The sequence below is a fragment of the Mya arenaria genome, chromosome 17, assembly GCF_026914265.1.
Source record: "Mya arenaria isolate MELC-2E11 chromosome 17, ASM2691426v1".
NCBI classification, from domain to species: Eukaryota; Metazoa; Mollusca; class Bivalvia; order Myida; family Myidae; genus Mya; species Mya arenaria.
Window position 1 is genome coordinate 40,992,888 of NC_069138.1, and position 13,492 is coordinate 41,006,379.

At 37.8% G+C, this 13,492-nt stretch overlaps 1 protein-coding gene across 1 annotated transcript; it reads right to left on the reverse strand.

The window, feature by feature from the left end:
- Positions 1-5,910: 5,910 nt before the first annotated feature.
- On the reverse strand, positions 5,911-6,666 carry LOC128223489 (spidroin-2-like). The gene has a single exon (XM_052932769.1). It carries the CDS (start codon positions 6,664-6,666, stop codon positions 5,911-5,913), a length of 756 nt encoding a protein of 251 aa, XP_052788729.1.
- Positions 6,667-13,492: the final 6,826 nt, after the last annotated feature.

The window sequence follows — 13,492 nt, forward strand, 5'->3', positions numbered from 1 at the left end:
ATAATGCATCAAGTCATGGTTGACACGATATATACATGTGGTAACGTATTACTGGTATTCCATTCATTCGACAAGATCGCAGTACGCGTTAACGCTTGTCAATCCGTCAAAACAAATGGCGCGTAACAACCGTCAACGTAACGTTGTACGTTAACTGTGGTATTTGACTGGCTTAAAAGCCTTATAACGTCATACACTGGAAGTGGATTGGCAATGTATTTGTTTATAATCAGTGCACCTTAATTTCCAATTAATGAATTCGACATCATACGTAAAATCCTAAAGATTCATTGTAAAAACAAATCAAATATATGTTTGTATTGCTATAACGTCGTTTACAACGACGTTATCAAATATCGATACATTTTCACAATGCATTGCTTTTGTTTCGAAGCATTAAGCGTGTACATATGTTGTATATATTGTCAAAGTAAACGTCCTTTCACTTCACTAAGGTGGGTGGGGAATGTCGCTATATTAGACAAGTACAGAAAAGTGATTAACCACTCAAATCACGATGGTACGAGCTACACTTTCAAAAAATAAACTGGACAGAACTACATCTTAAGTTAGACAAGCGTGGTAAACCCACGTGACTAGTGACGTCATTTTTTGCGACCGCGTCAAGCAAAAAAGCCATAGATTCGACTTTTCAAAAGGCTGTAAGTATGTTAATCTTACCGCAATTGTGTTGAAATATAGCCTATATTTCGCCAAAAACGATCAAAACTGCATAATAAGAGGTTTTAATATGTGCTTCACCGATTCACAGAAAAAAACGAACGAACGTTGATGTGTGACGTTCAAGAAATTGCGTGTCTCCAGATCGGGCTGTTGGTCTAAGATAGACTCTATCTTTGATGTGCGACTTTCAAGAAATGTCGTTACTGCAGATCAAATTGTTAGTCTCAGATAGACTCTACCACGAATATGTGACGTTTAAGAACTGGTGAATCTGCAGATTGAGCTGTTGGTCTCAGATAGACTCTTTCAATAAAGGTGACGTTCAAGAAATGGCGTGTCTGCAGATCGGACTGTTGATCTCAGATAGACTCTTTCAATAAAGGTGACGTTCAAGAAATGTCGTATCTGCAAATCGGCCTGTTGGTCTCAGATAGACTCTATCAATAATGGTGACGTTCAAAAAATGTCGTATCTGCAGATCAGGCTGTTGGTCAAAGATAGACTCTATCAATAATGGTGAATTTCAAGAAATGTCGTATCTGCAGATCGGGGTGTTGGTCTCAGATAGACTCTATCAATAATGGTGACGTTCAAGAAATGTCGTATCTATAGATCGGGCTGTTTGTCTCAGACAGACTCTATCATGAAAGTGTGATGCTCATGAAATGGCGTGTATACAGATCGGACTGTTGGTCTCAGATATACTCTATCATTAATGGTGACGTTAAAGAAATGTCGTATCTGCAGATCGGGCTGTTGGTCTCCGATAGACTCTATCAATAATGGTGACGTTCAAGAAATGTCGTATCTGCAGATCGGGCTGTTGGTCTCAGATAGACTCTATCAATAATGGTGTCGTTCAAGAAATGTCGTATCTGCAGATCAGGCGGTTGGTCTCAGATAGACTCTATCAATAATGGTGAATTTCAAGAAATGTCGTATCTGCAGATTATACTGTTGGTCTCAGATATACTCTATCAATAATGGTGAATTTCAAGAAATGTCGTATCTGCAGATCGGGCTGTTGGTCTCAGATAGACTCTATCTCTATCAATAATGGTGACGTTCAAGAAATGTCGTATCTACAGATCGGGCTTTTGGTCTCAGATAGACTCTATCTCTATCAATAATGGTGACGTTCAAGAAATGTCGTATCTGCAGATCAGGCTGTTTGTCTCAGATAGACTCTATCATGAAAGTGTGAAGTTCATGAAATGGCGTGTATGCATATTGGACTGTTGGTCTCAGATAGACTCTATCAATAATGGTGACGTTCAAGAAATGTCGAATCTGCAGATCGGGCTGTTAGTCTCAGATAGACTCTATCAATTATGGGGACGTTCAAGAAATGTCGTGTCTGCAGATCGGACAGTTGGTCAAAGATAGACTCTTTCATTGATTTGTGACGTTCAAGAAATGTCGTATCTGCAGATCGTGCTGTTTGTCTCAGATAGACACTATCAATACTGGTGACGTTCAAGAAATGTCGTATCTGCAGATCCGGCTGTTGGTCTCAGATAGACTACATCAATACTGGTGACGTTCAAGAAATGTCGTATCTACAAATCGTGCTGTTGGTCTCAGAATGACTCTATCATTGATTTGTGACGTTTAAGAAATGGCGTGTCTGCAGATCGGACTGTTTGTCTCAGATAGACTCTATCATGAATGGTGACGTTCAAGAAATGTCGTATCTGCAGATCGGGCTGTCGGTCTCAGAAAGACTCTATCAATAATGGTGACGTTCAAGAAATGGCTTATCTGCAGATCGTGCTGTTGGTTTCAGATAGACTCTTTAACTGCAAATGTCAACCGACATCTCAGCTGTAGATGGTTCAGCTTCTGAGTTTGTTTGTACAAGGTGCCAACCATGCTTCTTTTTATTAGGTATTATTTATGGTAATAAAATGATAATAAATATTTTCTTGGCACAATTCACCCATAGATTGACAGTTATTTACATTTAAACCAAAATTGGAGAACGATATTATTTTTGATGAAATTGTGCAACTTGACCGTTCTACATCTTTTTTCGTAATCAACGCATGATAGCTTTGAAGGTTTCGGCCCACAACGAAATGCTTCCGGGGCCTCTGTGTCCCTTCAAGTAGTTCTTAAAAACAATGTTTCTCCGCTCTTAGGTAGCACTTGATGATGTTTACATTGCATTCTTGTATGTATTTTCAATATGACACATGATTTACCTCCAGCGGGCCGGCAAGTAATGTTTTTTGGGGCACATCTTTATTGATTTAACTGTACAAATAAGTTGTTTTGTCACAATTAAATTTTTATACATGTATAAGCATTTGAGCAATTAAACAATTGAACCTGATTATCGAGTATAATATAGTATACGAAACGAAAATGTCTCTTAAAAATGACATTGGGGCCCGAACATTCGATAAAAAAAATCGGCGCCGCATTTTACACAGACTGATCACAAGTAGACAAATATGGCTGCAGTTAAACGCGTAAGTTTTCTATTTTCGGAATATATCATATACCAGAAATGTTGTTTTAAACTGTTAACATGTGCACATTTTATGTTCGTCATTGCTTTTAATAATGTCATTATGTGTCAACAAGATATGTGTGTGCATGACGTGCATTTAACAAAAGATTAAATTCAAAACGTTGCCGCCTTGAAACTTTCCATTTCGGTCTTTATTATCGTCTAGTTCTCGGAATTATGCTAAAACTTTGTAAATTAATACGTAATAATTTATTTAAAACCCTTTTTGAAATATGTTGTCAAGTTGTTTTTACTTCAGTTAACTTAAATAACAATGACATCCGAGGTACTTACAGTATCGTAGAGTGCAATCAATATATTGTAGTTTTGTATAGCATTTATTCTACTGCATATAAGTGTTTCTCAGGTAAACGAGTGGTTAACGACATAACCTGTTATTCCGTCGACCCTGGTTCGATTCCCCAAATTGGTTATATATCTTTGTTGTTTTTTAAAGGTTTATCTTACTTAGATCAGTAAATGCTATATTTTTAATTCAATTGTTCTGCCAAACATCATCGACAGTGAAGACAAATGTGAATTCTAGGTCATTATATGATTGAAATAATGCATTCCAAAAAAGTTAAGTATGTTTATAATTAGTTGTGCCCCCCCCCCATTTAGAAAGTCCTGGATCCGCCCCTGATTATATCATATTTGAAGACAGTGGTGTGGTTTTGAATGATATTTTTGCAGGACCTCTCTCTTGGGTGGATGGATTCAGAGATGACCCCAGAGATGAGGCCATGACTGTGTTACATGGACGTTATAGATAGATACTGAAAAGAAATGATGATAGAATATAAACGAAACCATCTTGATATCGTTTTCTGGTGTTAAATTAACAGACAATGGGTTCATAATCTGTGGGTAAATAGTGTCGAAGCTGAAATTCTGCAAATTCATAATAAAGTGGTTAACTGGAGTAAATTTTCATACATTTCACAAAGAGTGTTTCGTCGGGAACCGAAACCGGAAGTGCTGGTTTAAACTTTCTACATATGATGTGTATCTTGAATGGGAGCCGAATATAAACATTCATGTACTTAACTAGCTTTGTCATTTGTTCAGCTATATTCGAATATGAATTAAACCCAGTCGAGACACATTTTCAATGAAACAACATCTTATTTAAATATAAACATACACCGTTAATTGAAGTCATGTTAATTAATTACACATTTATAATGCAACAATAGGCCACTATGTTACAATAGCTTTTTTGTCAAGCTCTGTTTTGCGATTTGTTCGTAAATCAATTTGTATGAAAGGAATGGTGAATGCAAAATATGTTATCTCATTTATAACGCTTCCATATTCTTCCTTCATAGTCTGTCGACACACATGTAAAACAACACAACTTTCATACTTCAGACTGCCATAAGTTGTTTATACTGGAGGATTGTACAATACTATCATACAATTGTAGATTATATATCCTTGAATAATGACATGAAAATAATATCGAATTGGTCTAAACAGTCGCTAGTATTCTGAAGGAATTATTTTGTATGTTTGGATTAATGTGACTCGCTCGTGTTTCTGGACCAAAAATAGTTTTCCCGGTAATGCATCTGAAAACGCTTATTTTATCATTATTTTACTCTTTGATATCGAAATTGTAGCAAAATACAGTTAAAGCATAAATAAGTGTTTGGGTTTAAGTGGTGTTCGGACAAAAGCAGATAACAGCCGGCTAGTACACAGGGCCACCAGGACTTAAAAGTTGATAAGTTGACCTGTTAAAGATACATTGATAACATCAAGTGATAATCAACCAATCACGCAACATCACATCCGTAATTAATTTTCAATCGCGTTCCTTATGCGATTGAAAATTGTGGTCTTCAAAGACGATATTTGATTAAATATCAGCATTTGGTGAAGGGTTCCAGCTTTTGGTATTTTTGTTTCAACACTCATTCTGCCACACTTTATTTCGTTATTTATAAATCTTAATCTCAATGCTCAATCATCATGATGAAGCGAACTTATTTGCAGTTTTATTGCAATCAGTTTTGACCGCAGATCATCTTTGAAGCAGTGAGTCAGATTCATGTTTAACTGTTCTCTCTCAATTTCCTTCTTAACTCTTTCTTGAATATGTTATGTGTCAAACCAATCAATTTTGTGCGCTTTCTTTAAACTATGTGTAATTGTTGTATATATTGAAACTGTTCAAACAAGAAGGCCATAAAATATGTTTGAATCAAAGAATAGCATTTTCTTTTTCAAAAGAGGCATAGCCACGAGTGAAAATATTCTTGTTCTATTATCACGAGAAAAGCAACATTATTTTGTTTGTATTGGAAGCTCTTGGGCGACATGAATGCAAGGTTCCAGAAGTAAAAGCCATCGGCTTCAGGTAGAAACCTGGACCGGAAGCTGATGGCTTCAGGTAGAAACCTGGTCCGGAAGCTGATGGCTTTAGGTAAAAAAAAACTGGTCCGGAAGCTGATGGCTTCAGGTAGAAACCTGGCCCGAAAGCTGATGGCTTCAGGTAGACACCTGGTCCAGAAGATGATGGCTTCAGGTAGAAACCTGGTCCGGAAGCAAAAGCCATCGGCTTCAGATAGAAACCCGGTCCGGAAGCTGATGGCTTCAGGTCGAAACCTGGTCCAGAAGCTGATGGCTTCAGGTAGAAACCTGGTCCGGAAGAAAAAGCCATCGGCTTCAGGTAGAAACCCGGTCCGGAAGCTGATGGCTTGAGGTTAAAAAACTGGTACGGAAGCTGATGGCTTCAGGTAGAAACCTGGTTCAGAAGCTGTTAGCTTCAGGTAAAAACCTGGCCCGGAAGCTGATGGCTTCAGGTAGAAACCTGGTTCAGAAGCCATCGGCTTCAGGTAGAAACCCAGTCCGGAAGCTAATGGCTTCAGGTAGAAACCTGGCCCGGAAGCTGATGGCTTCAGGTAGAAACCTGGTCCGGAAGCAAAAGCCATCGGCTTCAGATAGAAACCCGGTCCGGAAGCTGATGGCTTCAGGTAGAAACCTGGTCCGGAAGCAAAAGCCATCGGCTTCAGGTAGAAACCCGGACCGGAAGCTGATGGCTTCAGGTTAAAAAAAACTGGTACGGAAGCTGATGGCTTCAGGTAGAAACCTGGTCCAGAAGCTGATGGCTTCAGGTAGAAACCTGGCACGGAAGCTGATGGCTTCAGGTAGAAACCTGGTCCAGAAGCTGATGGCTTCAGGTAGAAACCTGGTCCGGAAGCAAAAGCCATCGGCTTCAGATAGAAACCCGGTCCGGAAGCTGATGGCTTCAGGTAGAAACCTGGTCCAGAAGCTGATGGCTTCAGGTAGAAACCTGGTCCGGAAGCAAAAGTCATCGGCTTCAGGTAAAATCCCGGTCCGGAAGCTGATGGCTTCAGGTAGAAACCTGGTCCGGAAGCAAAAGCCATCGGCTTCAGGTAAAAACCCGGTCCGGAAGCTGATGGCTTCAGGTAGAAACCTGGTCCGGAAGCAAAAGCCATCGGCTTCATTTAAAAACCCGGTCCGGAAGCTAATGGCTTCAGGGTAAAAAAAACTGATCCGGAAGCTGATGGCTTCAGCGAGAAACCTGGTCCGGAAGCTGATGGCTTCAGGTAGAAACCTGGTCCAGAAGCTGATGGTTCAGGTAGAAACCTTGTCCGGAAGCAAAAGCCATCGGCTTTAGGTAGAAATCCGGTCCGGAAGCTGATTGATTCAGGGTAAAAAAATGGTCCGGAAGATAATGGCTTCAGCGAGAAACCTGGTCCGGAAGCTGATGGCTTCAGGGAGAAATCTGTTCCGGAAGCTGATGGCTACAGGTAGAAACCTGGTCCGGAAGCTGATGGCTTCGGGGAGAAACCTGGTCCGGAAGCAAAAGCCATCGTCTTTAGGTAGAAACCTGGTCCGGAAGCAAAAGCCATCGGCTTCGGGAAGAAAAATGGTCCGGAAACTAATGGCTACAGGAAGAAACCTGATCCGGAAGCTGATGGCTTCAGGTAGAAACCTGATCCGGAAGCTGATGGCTTCAGGGAGAAACCTAGTCCGGAAGCAAAAGCCATCGGCTTCAGGTAGAAACCTGGAACAAATGATATCATGGTCAGTCATACATGCAATACAGATCAGAAAATTACAGAACGAAATGTGCTGAGAACTATTGTCTTGTTCATTTTGGTTTTCACTAACTATTCACAGTAAGGGATAAAATGGCTAAAATGACTCAGATGATGAGCTACTTGCTTCACTGGCAAGAATCAGTCAGTGCGTAGTATGAAATGAAATCTATGTGTCAATATGTGGATTATCACATTTGAAATCCTGCAGCAGTCCAAGAAAAGAACTATGAGCAGCAGTATTAGGTTTAAAATTGACAAAAGCAGTTTTAAAGCACTCGGATTAAAAAAGAAGAAAGTACATCTGCTGGCCAGAGAGAATGAATATGTCATACTAGATTCATGGACGAACGAAAAAAGACATACGTTGCCAACCGAGTAGGAGTAATCAATCAACACACACATCGCCAAGCAGTGCGACTACATGTATATACACAGAGGAATATCAGTTGGGACACTATCTACATGTGAAAGCTTGTGGCATGGACCTTATTATCTGTCTGAAGGAAAGAAAGAATGATAATTATAGTGAAGTGCATCTTAGAACAGCTTTGTTATGAGTTCCAAATGAGTCGGATGACGTTCAAGGAAGTCCTTGTGATGAATCAGGTTGGAATCATTAAGCGCGTACAGGAGCTTAAGTAAAATGATTCATGGAACATTACCAGTTGCAAAGTGTGAGCGATGAATCATGAAGTAAAAAGATTTAAATTCTGGGAATCAATTAATCCTCGTTTTGATGGAGTTTATGCAGCCATGGTAACGTCTGCGATGAAAGCAATACACGAAGTATTGGGAAAGAAGACATGATATATGACGACAGCTATATGGGCAAATTATCAAAGTTTTATCCATATGTATGTCAGTGTATATGGTTTTGTATAGCCGGCCCCCGAATGCCTGATGTCGCTGTGATAACATTCAAAAAGGAAGTATTGAAGAACTTTCCATCACTTATGTGCTATATTTAGTTTTATATAAAGCATATCTCCACGAAAATCTCGGAATCTCCAATATGATAGTGATTTAGTGTTATGCCTTTCACTGTACTCATGTTTTACCGTTTCAATGTGGTAATCCGATCATTGATTGATTAGGCATTGTTGACGCGTATGTGGTCTATTTGTGGTGTGCGTACGTTTGAGTCTCTCGTTCAGTGTCGTCTGGTCCCTTGCCTCGTGCTTCTTAGCAGGACTTGTACTTTATCATTGTCGACTGCTGGGATTGTCCATGTAGTTTTTACAATGCATCAGTTGTGTTGCTCTTTTTCGAGTCTTTCTCAACCGTGTGTTTAAACTTAAGATGCTATATATATTCCCATATTTTCATTAGCCGTTCTGTAGAGGTTATGATTCGATTATTTTCAGGATGTGGAGAAACGAGCGTTCCACTCATTTATTCATGCTGTTTGATTTGTTCATAAAGGTTACTAATATATAGTAATACGAATATGATGCCAAAAGTTATTCTGAACACGCCCTATTATATTATTTTTAGTGGCTGGCCTTGTATGATTTTAATCTGGTGGGGTAGGTCTTATGTATTAATGTTGAGTTGTTATGACCATATCACCAATTATCAGCGTTTTATTTAAAACAGACATTTTACTCGTTTTGTTTTTTGTTCAATACCATTGTCAGGGTGAACTGTTCCAAAGTCTTTAAAAGCCGAATTATACCCTATATATATATACATTAATCGATATCATATTTATATAAAAAAGGATTAAACAATGAAAAACAATCCTCAAATCAACCGGATATTCCTGACAACATTTCGCGGTCTATGGATCCAAATGTTCTCACACTATGTCAATCCATTGTGATGCGAGTGGTGTTAGACTGCCAGGCGCGTAGCTGCCTATAAACGAGTAAGCGGCTGAATCCACATGATTCTGAAAAAAAAATCAAATCAGGCAAAGTTGCAGTATGCGTACTTGACTACATGCTCCTAAAACTGTCAATTTTCCAGTACTAAATGAAGCACCCCAGAACGCCCAGAATGCACCAGATGGCACCATGGTTTTTCTAAAAATTTCCGAGGGGGCACGCCCCCGTAACCCCTAGCAAAATTATGAATCCACATGAATAGAGGGCTAACTATGCCCCTGACTGCAAATCAAATGAGCTGCACCAGCGTGCAAAATGTGAGGGAAATGTGAGGGAAATGCAACCTTGTTTGTTTTTTTAATCGAAAATCATATCATAAGGTTTCGCATACATAATATAATAACTATATATCAGTAACAGACATAATACATAATGTCACATTTTGACCATTACAATAAAACTCTACCGCCACATGAAGTTAACGATCTACTTATCAATTATTTTCAGAATTCCTAAACTGAATAGCTCCTCTAATGCCTGAATATCATGCAGTCCTGCAGTCTTATGACTATTTGTTTCATGCAATAATTCGCATATCTTTCTGGTGGCTTTCTTGCTCTTCATGATATCAGGATTCATTTAAGGTAAGTCCTCTTCTCCCTCATCTGGTTCTACTTCTGTTCCTCTGTCTTCTCCTACATCTATCGTCTCTTGTGTGTCACTTCTTAGCTCCATATCCGTGTTTTGTCGATTTTGATTCCCCTTTTCTCTCCTATATCTTCTGTTTTTTTGGTCAGAATGCTAAACAGTGACACGTTATCTGTATTTCAACTTCTTTATCTCTTGAAGATGTTCTATCTCTTCGTTTATCTCCATGTTCTCTTAACCCACCATCAATATTTTGTACTTTTCACAATTTTTGGTTCTTTAACAAACTCTTCCCTATTTCAAACCTGATCTCTACATTTTCTTCAAGTGTAGCGTTACCTATCTTTACTTCATTTTCTTCAAGTGTAGCGTTACCTATCTCTACTTCATTTTCTTCAAATGTAGCGTTACCTATCTCTACTTCATTTTCTTCAAGTGTAGCGTTACCTATCTATAATCATTACTCAATATTCTCTAAAATATATTATCATTGGCCAGTCTCTATCTCTATACATACTACTAACGTAATAGTAGGCAACATCTTTAGATTCACGATCATCAGTATTTGTGACGTCACAATTCTCCTTAGCCTTTTCTACACGTCTTTCTTTCTTCCTTATTTTCTTCCTAAACCCTTACCTTTTCATCGTCAAATGAAAATGCATCTTCTGGATGTTCTGCACGATATTTATCTTCCCCGTAATACACTGTATCTATGCAGGATCCTCTCCTTTTCACTGTGTACACAGGAATTTCTGTTCTTTTCTGATCACCAACATTATAGAGGTTTTCTTCAAACTAATCATGTATTTGATGTACCCCTCAAGGGCAAATATTTTAACCAATACGTTGTCTCTAATCTGTATCGAAACGTCTTGGCCTTCCTGTCATAGTAGGAATTCTTTTCAATCTTAGCTTTCTCTACGTGCTTCTTCACCATTTCATTTGCTTTCCTCATTATATATTTTACGTCATCTAGATAATCTTTGGATGATTGATTCTTTAGTTGTCGACTTGTATCTATGGCAAATACGGTATCAATTGGAAATCTGGTTTTCTGCCGAACATCATCTCAAATGGTGAACTTGTAGTTGTTTCATGAGATAAACACTTAAGTGGGCGACGTATTCTTCAAATTTGACTTCTAATGCTGCCTTCTGGAAGATTGTCCCCAGCATGCTTAAAAGAGACCGATTTATTCGTTCCGTAATTCCATTTCCCATTGGATGAAATGGAGTAGTACTTTTTTCATGCTTGTCAATTAAAAAAGCTCCTGGATAATCTCAGATTCAAAGTCATTGTTGTTCAAGCGTTGTACTATTCTTTAACGCAGGTGTCTTTCTCATCACCTTTCAATGGACACAGCTTTCACAAGTGAAACTCATTGATTTATAATTACCGAAAGTGTCTCTTAAATTAAAGCGCTTAAAGCGTTGAATGGCTTTCGGCCTGCAACGTTTTGTGAGTATAGTCATGTAATTGTCAAACATAATTATTAACATAAACAACTAAAGGTAGTATATGCTCGCTCATAATTACTTTCCCGAAAACTTTTAGAGTTTTATGTTGATTCTCAATGAGATCATGAAGTATAAGTCACTTGAAATGTGGAATACGCCAAATAGTTACTTATAAGGTATGGAGTAATGCTTTGGTTTCATAAACAATGCACTGCCACGGATAAAGCATTAAGGATTTTTTAGTAAAATCTACTCTACACTTCAAACTTGACTTATGCGTATTTAATTTACTACCAGGGTATGCCAGCTAAACCAAATTCATCCCAACAAAATGCATTGTACATATTAATTAGGTTTATGTTTAAGGCTCCTTTCTACAACGCCAAATACCTCGAATGGATCGAATCACCCACATACTATTTATTCCCTGAATGATTGATGTACATGCATCTTAATAATGCCCTCAACATATGTCACTCGTGGACAAAATGAACAGATTTACGCGATTTGATTTGGATGGTAAAAGTGTATAATATTCATTTAGTAATGGTTAAAAGGTTGTTAGTATGTACTTACACAAGAGAATGGTTTTATGCGACACACATTTTACAAACACAAGTAAAAACTAACAATCTTAATAAAAAAGATGTCAAGTAATAGCCGATTTAGGCAATTTAAAACATAGAAAATATACTTATGAATGAACTACAATCACCAAAAAACTGATTGTAGGATAGAATGAAGTATCATAATTTTATTCAAAACATTATGAATTGATATTTTACGCCTAATTAGCATTTAATTGCATCATAATACGATCCATACTTTTTCAGGGTTTTAACGACTTGTAAGAGTTTATTTCCGAGAAATAAACCTGTCCGAATGCGATGACCCACATTCTATTCGTAACTTCAATGTACATGTAGATATTATCGGTCCTCGGCTTAAGCAAAATCTAAACACAGGTATATAATACATGTATTTATTTGATTCAGTACGCGTTCATTTTGAAACTATTTGCGGATTCTGCTTTTTTATGTTGCGTTCTGTAACTCGCCGATATTAAAATAATTGCTTTTTGTACAATTTCAATTTCGTTATATTACGCAAAACACAGCTTATTCGAACTATATTAACCGCATAACATAGATTGAAAACTCATTACAGCGCTATTTATAGCAAGCTAATTAATATGCAGAACGCAGTCAGTAGCTATTGGAGCAGATTGCTTACTAGGTATTTTCGATGTAAATGTAAATGTAAATTAGGTCGGTGACCACCGCAGTTCTAACAGCGCTGGGGTTGATACGCCCGTGCGCGCATTAATTCGTCAAAAGTTAAAAAAATGTTATGTCGATCTGCCGATGCGATTTCCGAGGTACGGTTATATAAGTCTGCAGGCCTAAAAACTGTGTGATGTTTTCTTTTCCAAACGAATGGATCAATAGCATAGTCATGCTGTGGTATTTTCGGATATATCAGTTAAGGTCCTGAATTACTAGTATCAATAGTTTCATAGCTTATTTCAAGTGCATAAAGGCCATAGGCCCATGAGCATACAAAGTTAAGCATATAAACACATATCATGACAATTCATAGATCAGTGGTCAAATACAATTTCAAAGTTACACAATTTTACAATAAATAACACTATATTATTATATAATATAAACTATAATATATATATTAAATTATTAAATAATCACAGTGAGGAGACTGTTACGGGTCAATGAGGCCATTTCATTTGATTCCGATTAATAAAAAAGAATAACGTATTGCTAGTTAATAATTCAAGCATGACAGCAATGTTGAATGGCTAAAAATAAAATTCGACTTACTCCCTGATCTACTACTACTCCGCTTTATTTGAAAAGTTTGACATCTTTGGGCAATGACACAAGCGTTTCGTAGATTTATGGCTTCTCTTTATATTGAAATATACAAATTAATAGTATGATTAGGGTTAGGGTTAGAAACTTGTAGTGTATGTAATAGTTTACCAGTTGTGTAATGTAGTTAGTGTAATGTTTGATGTCTTTTAGCGTTGCGTCACTTGTTTGATGTTTACCAGTTGTGTAATGTGGGAGCGAGACAAATCGACCCCTTACAAATCGGCCTAATACCATATCGGTCCCTGAGACATTTCGGCCCTGCCATTTTGGGCCCATAAAAATATTGACTCGTGACTTTTCGGCCCCTTACTGATTTTGAACAGAGACATTTCGGCCCATTAATTGTATTTAAGTTTTTATTTTAAGTATAACCAAATGTTAAAATTTTATT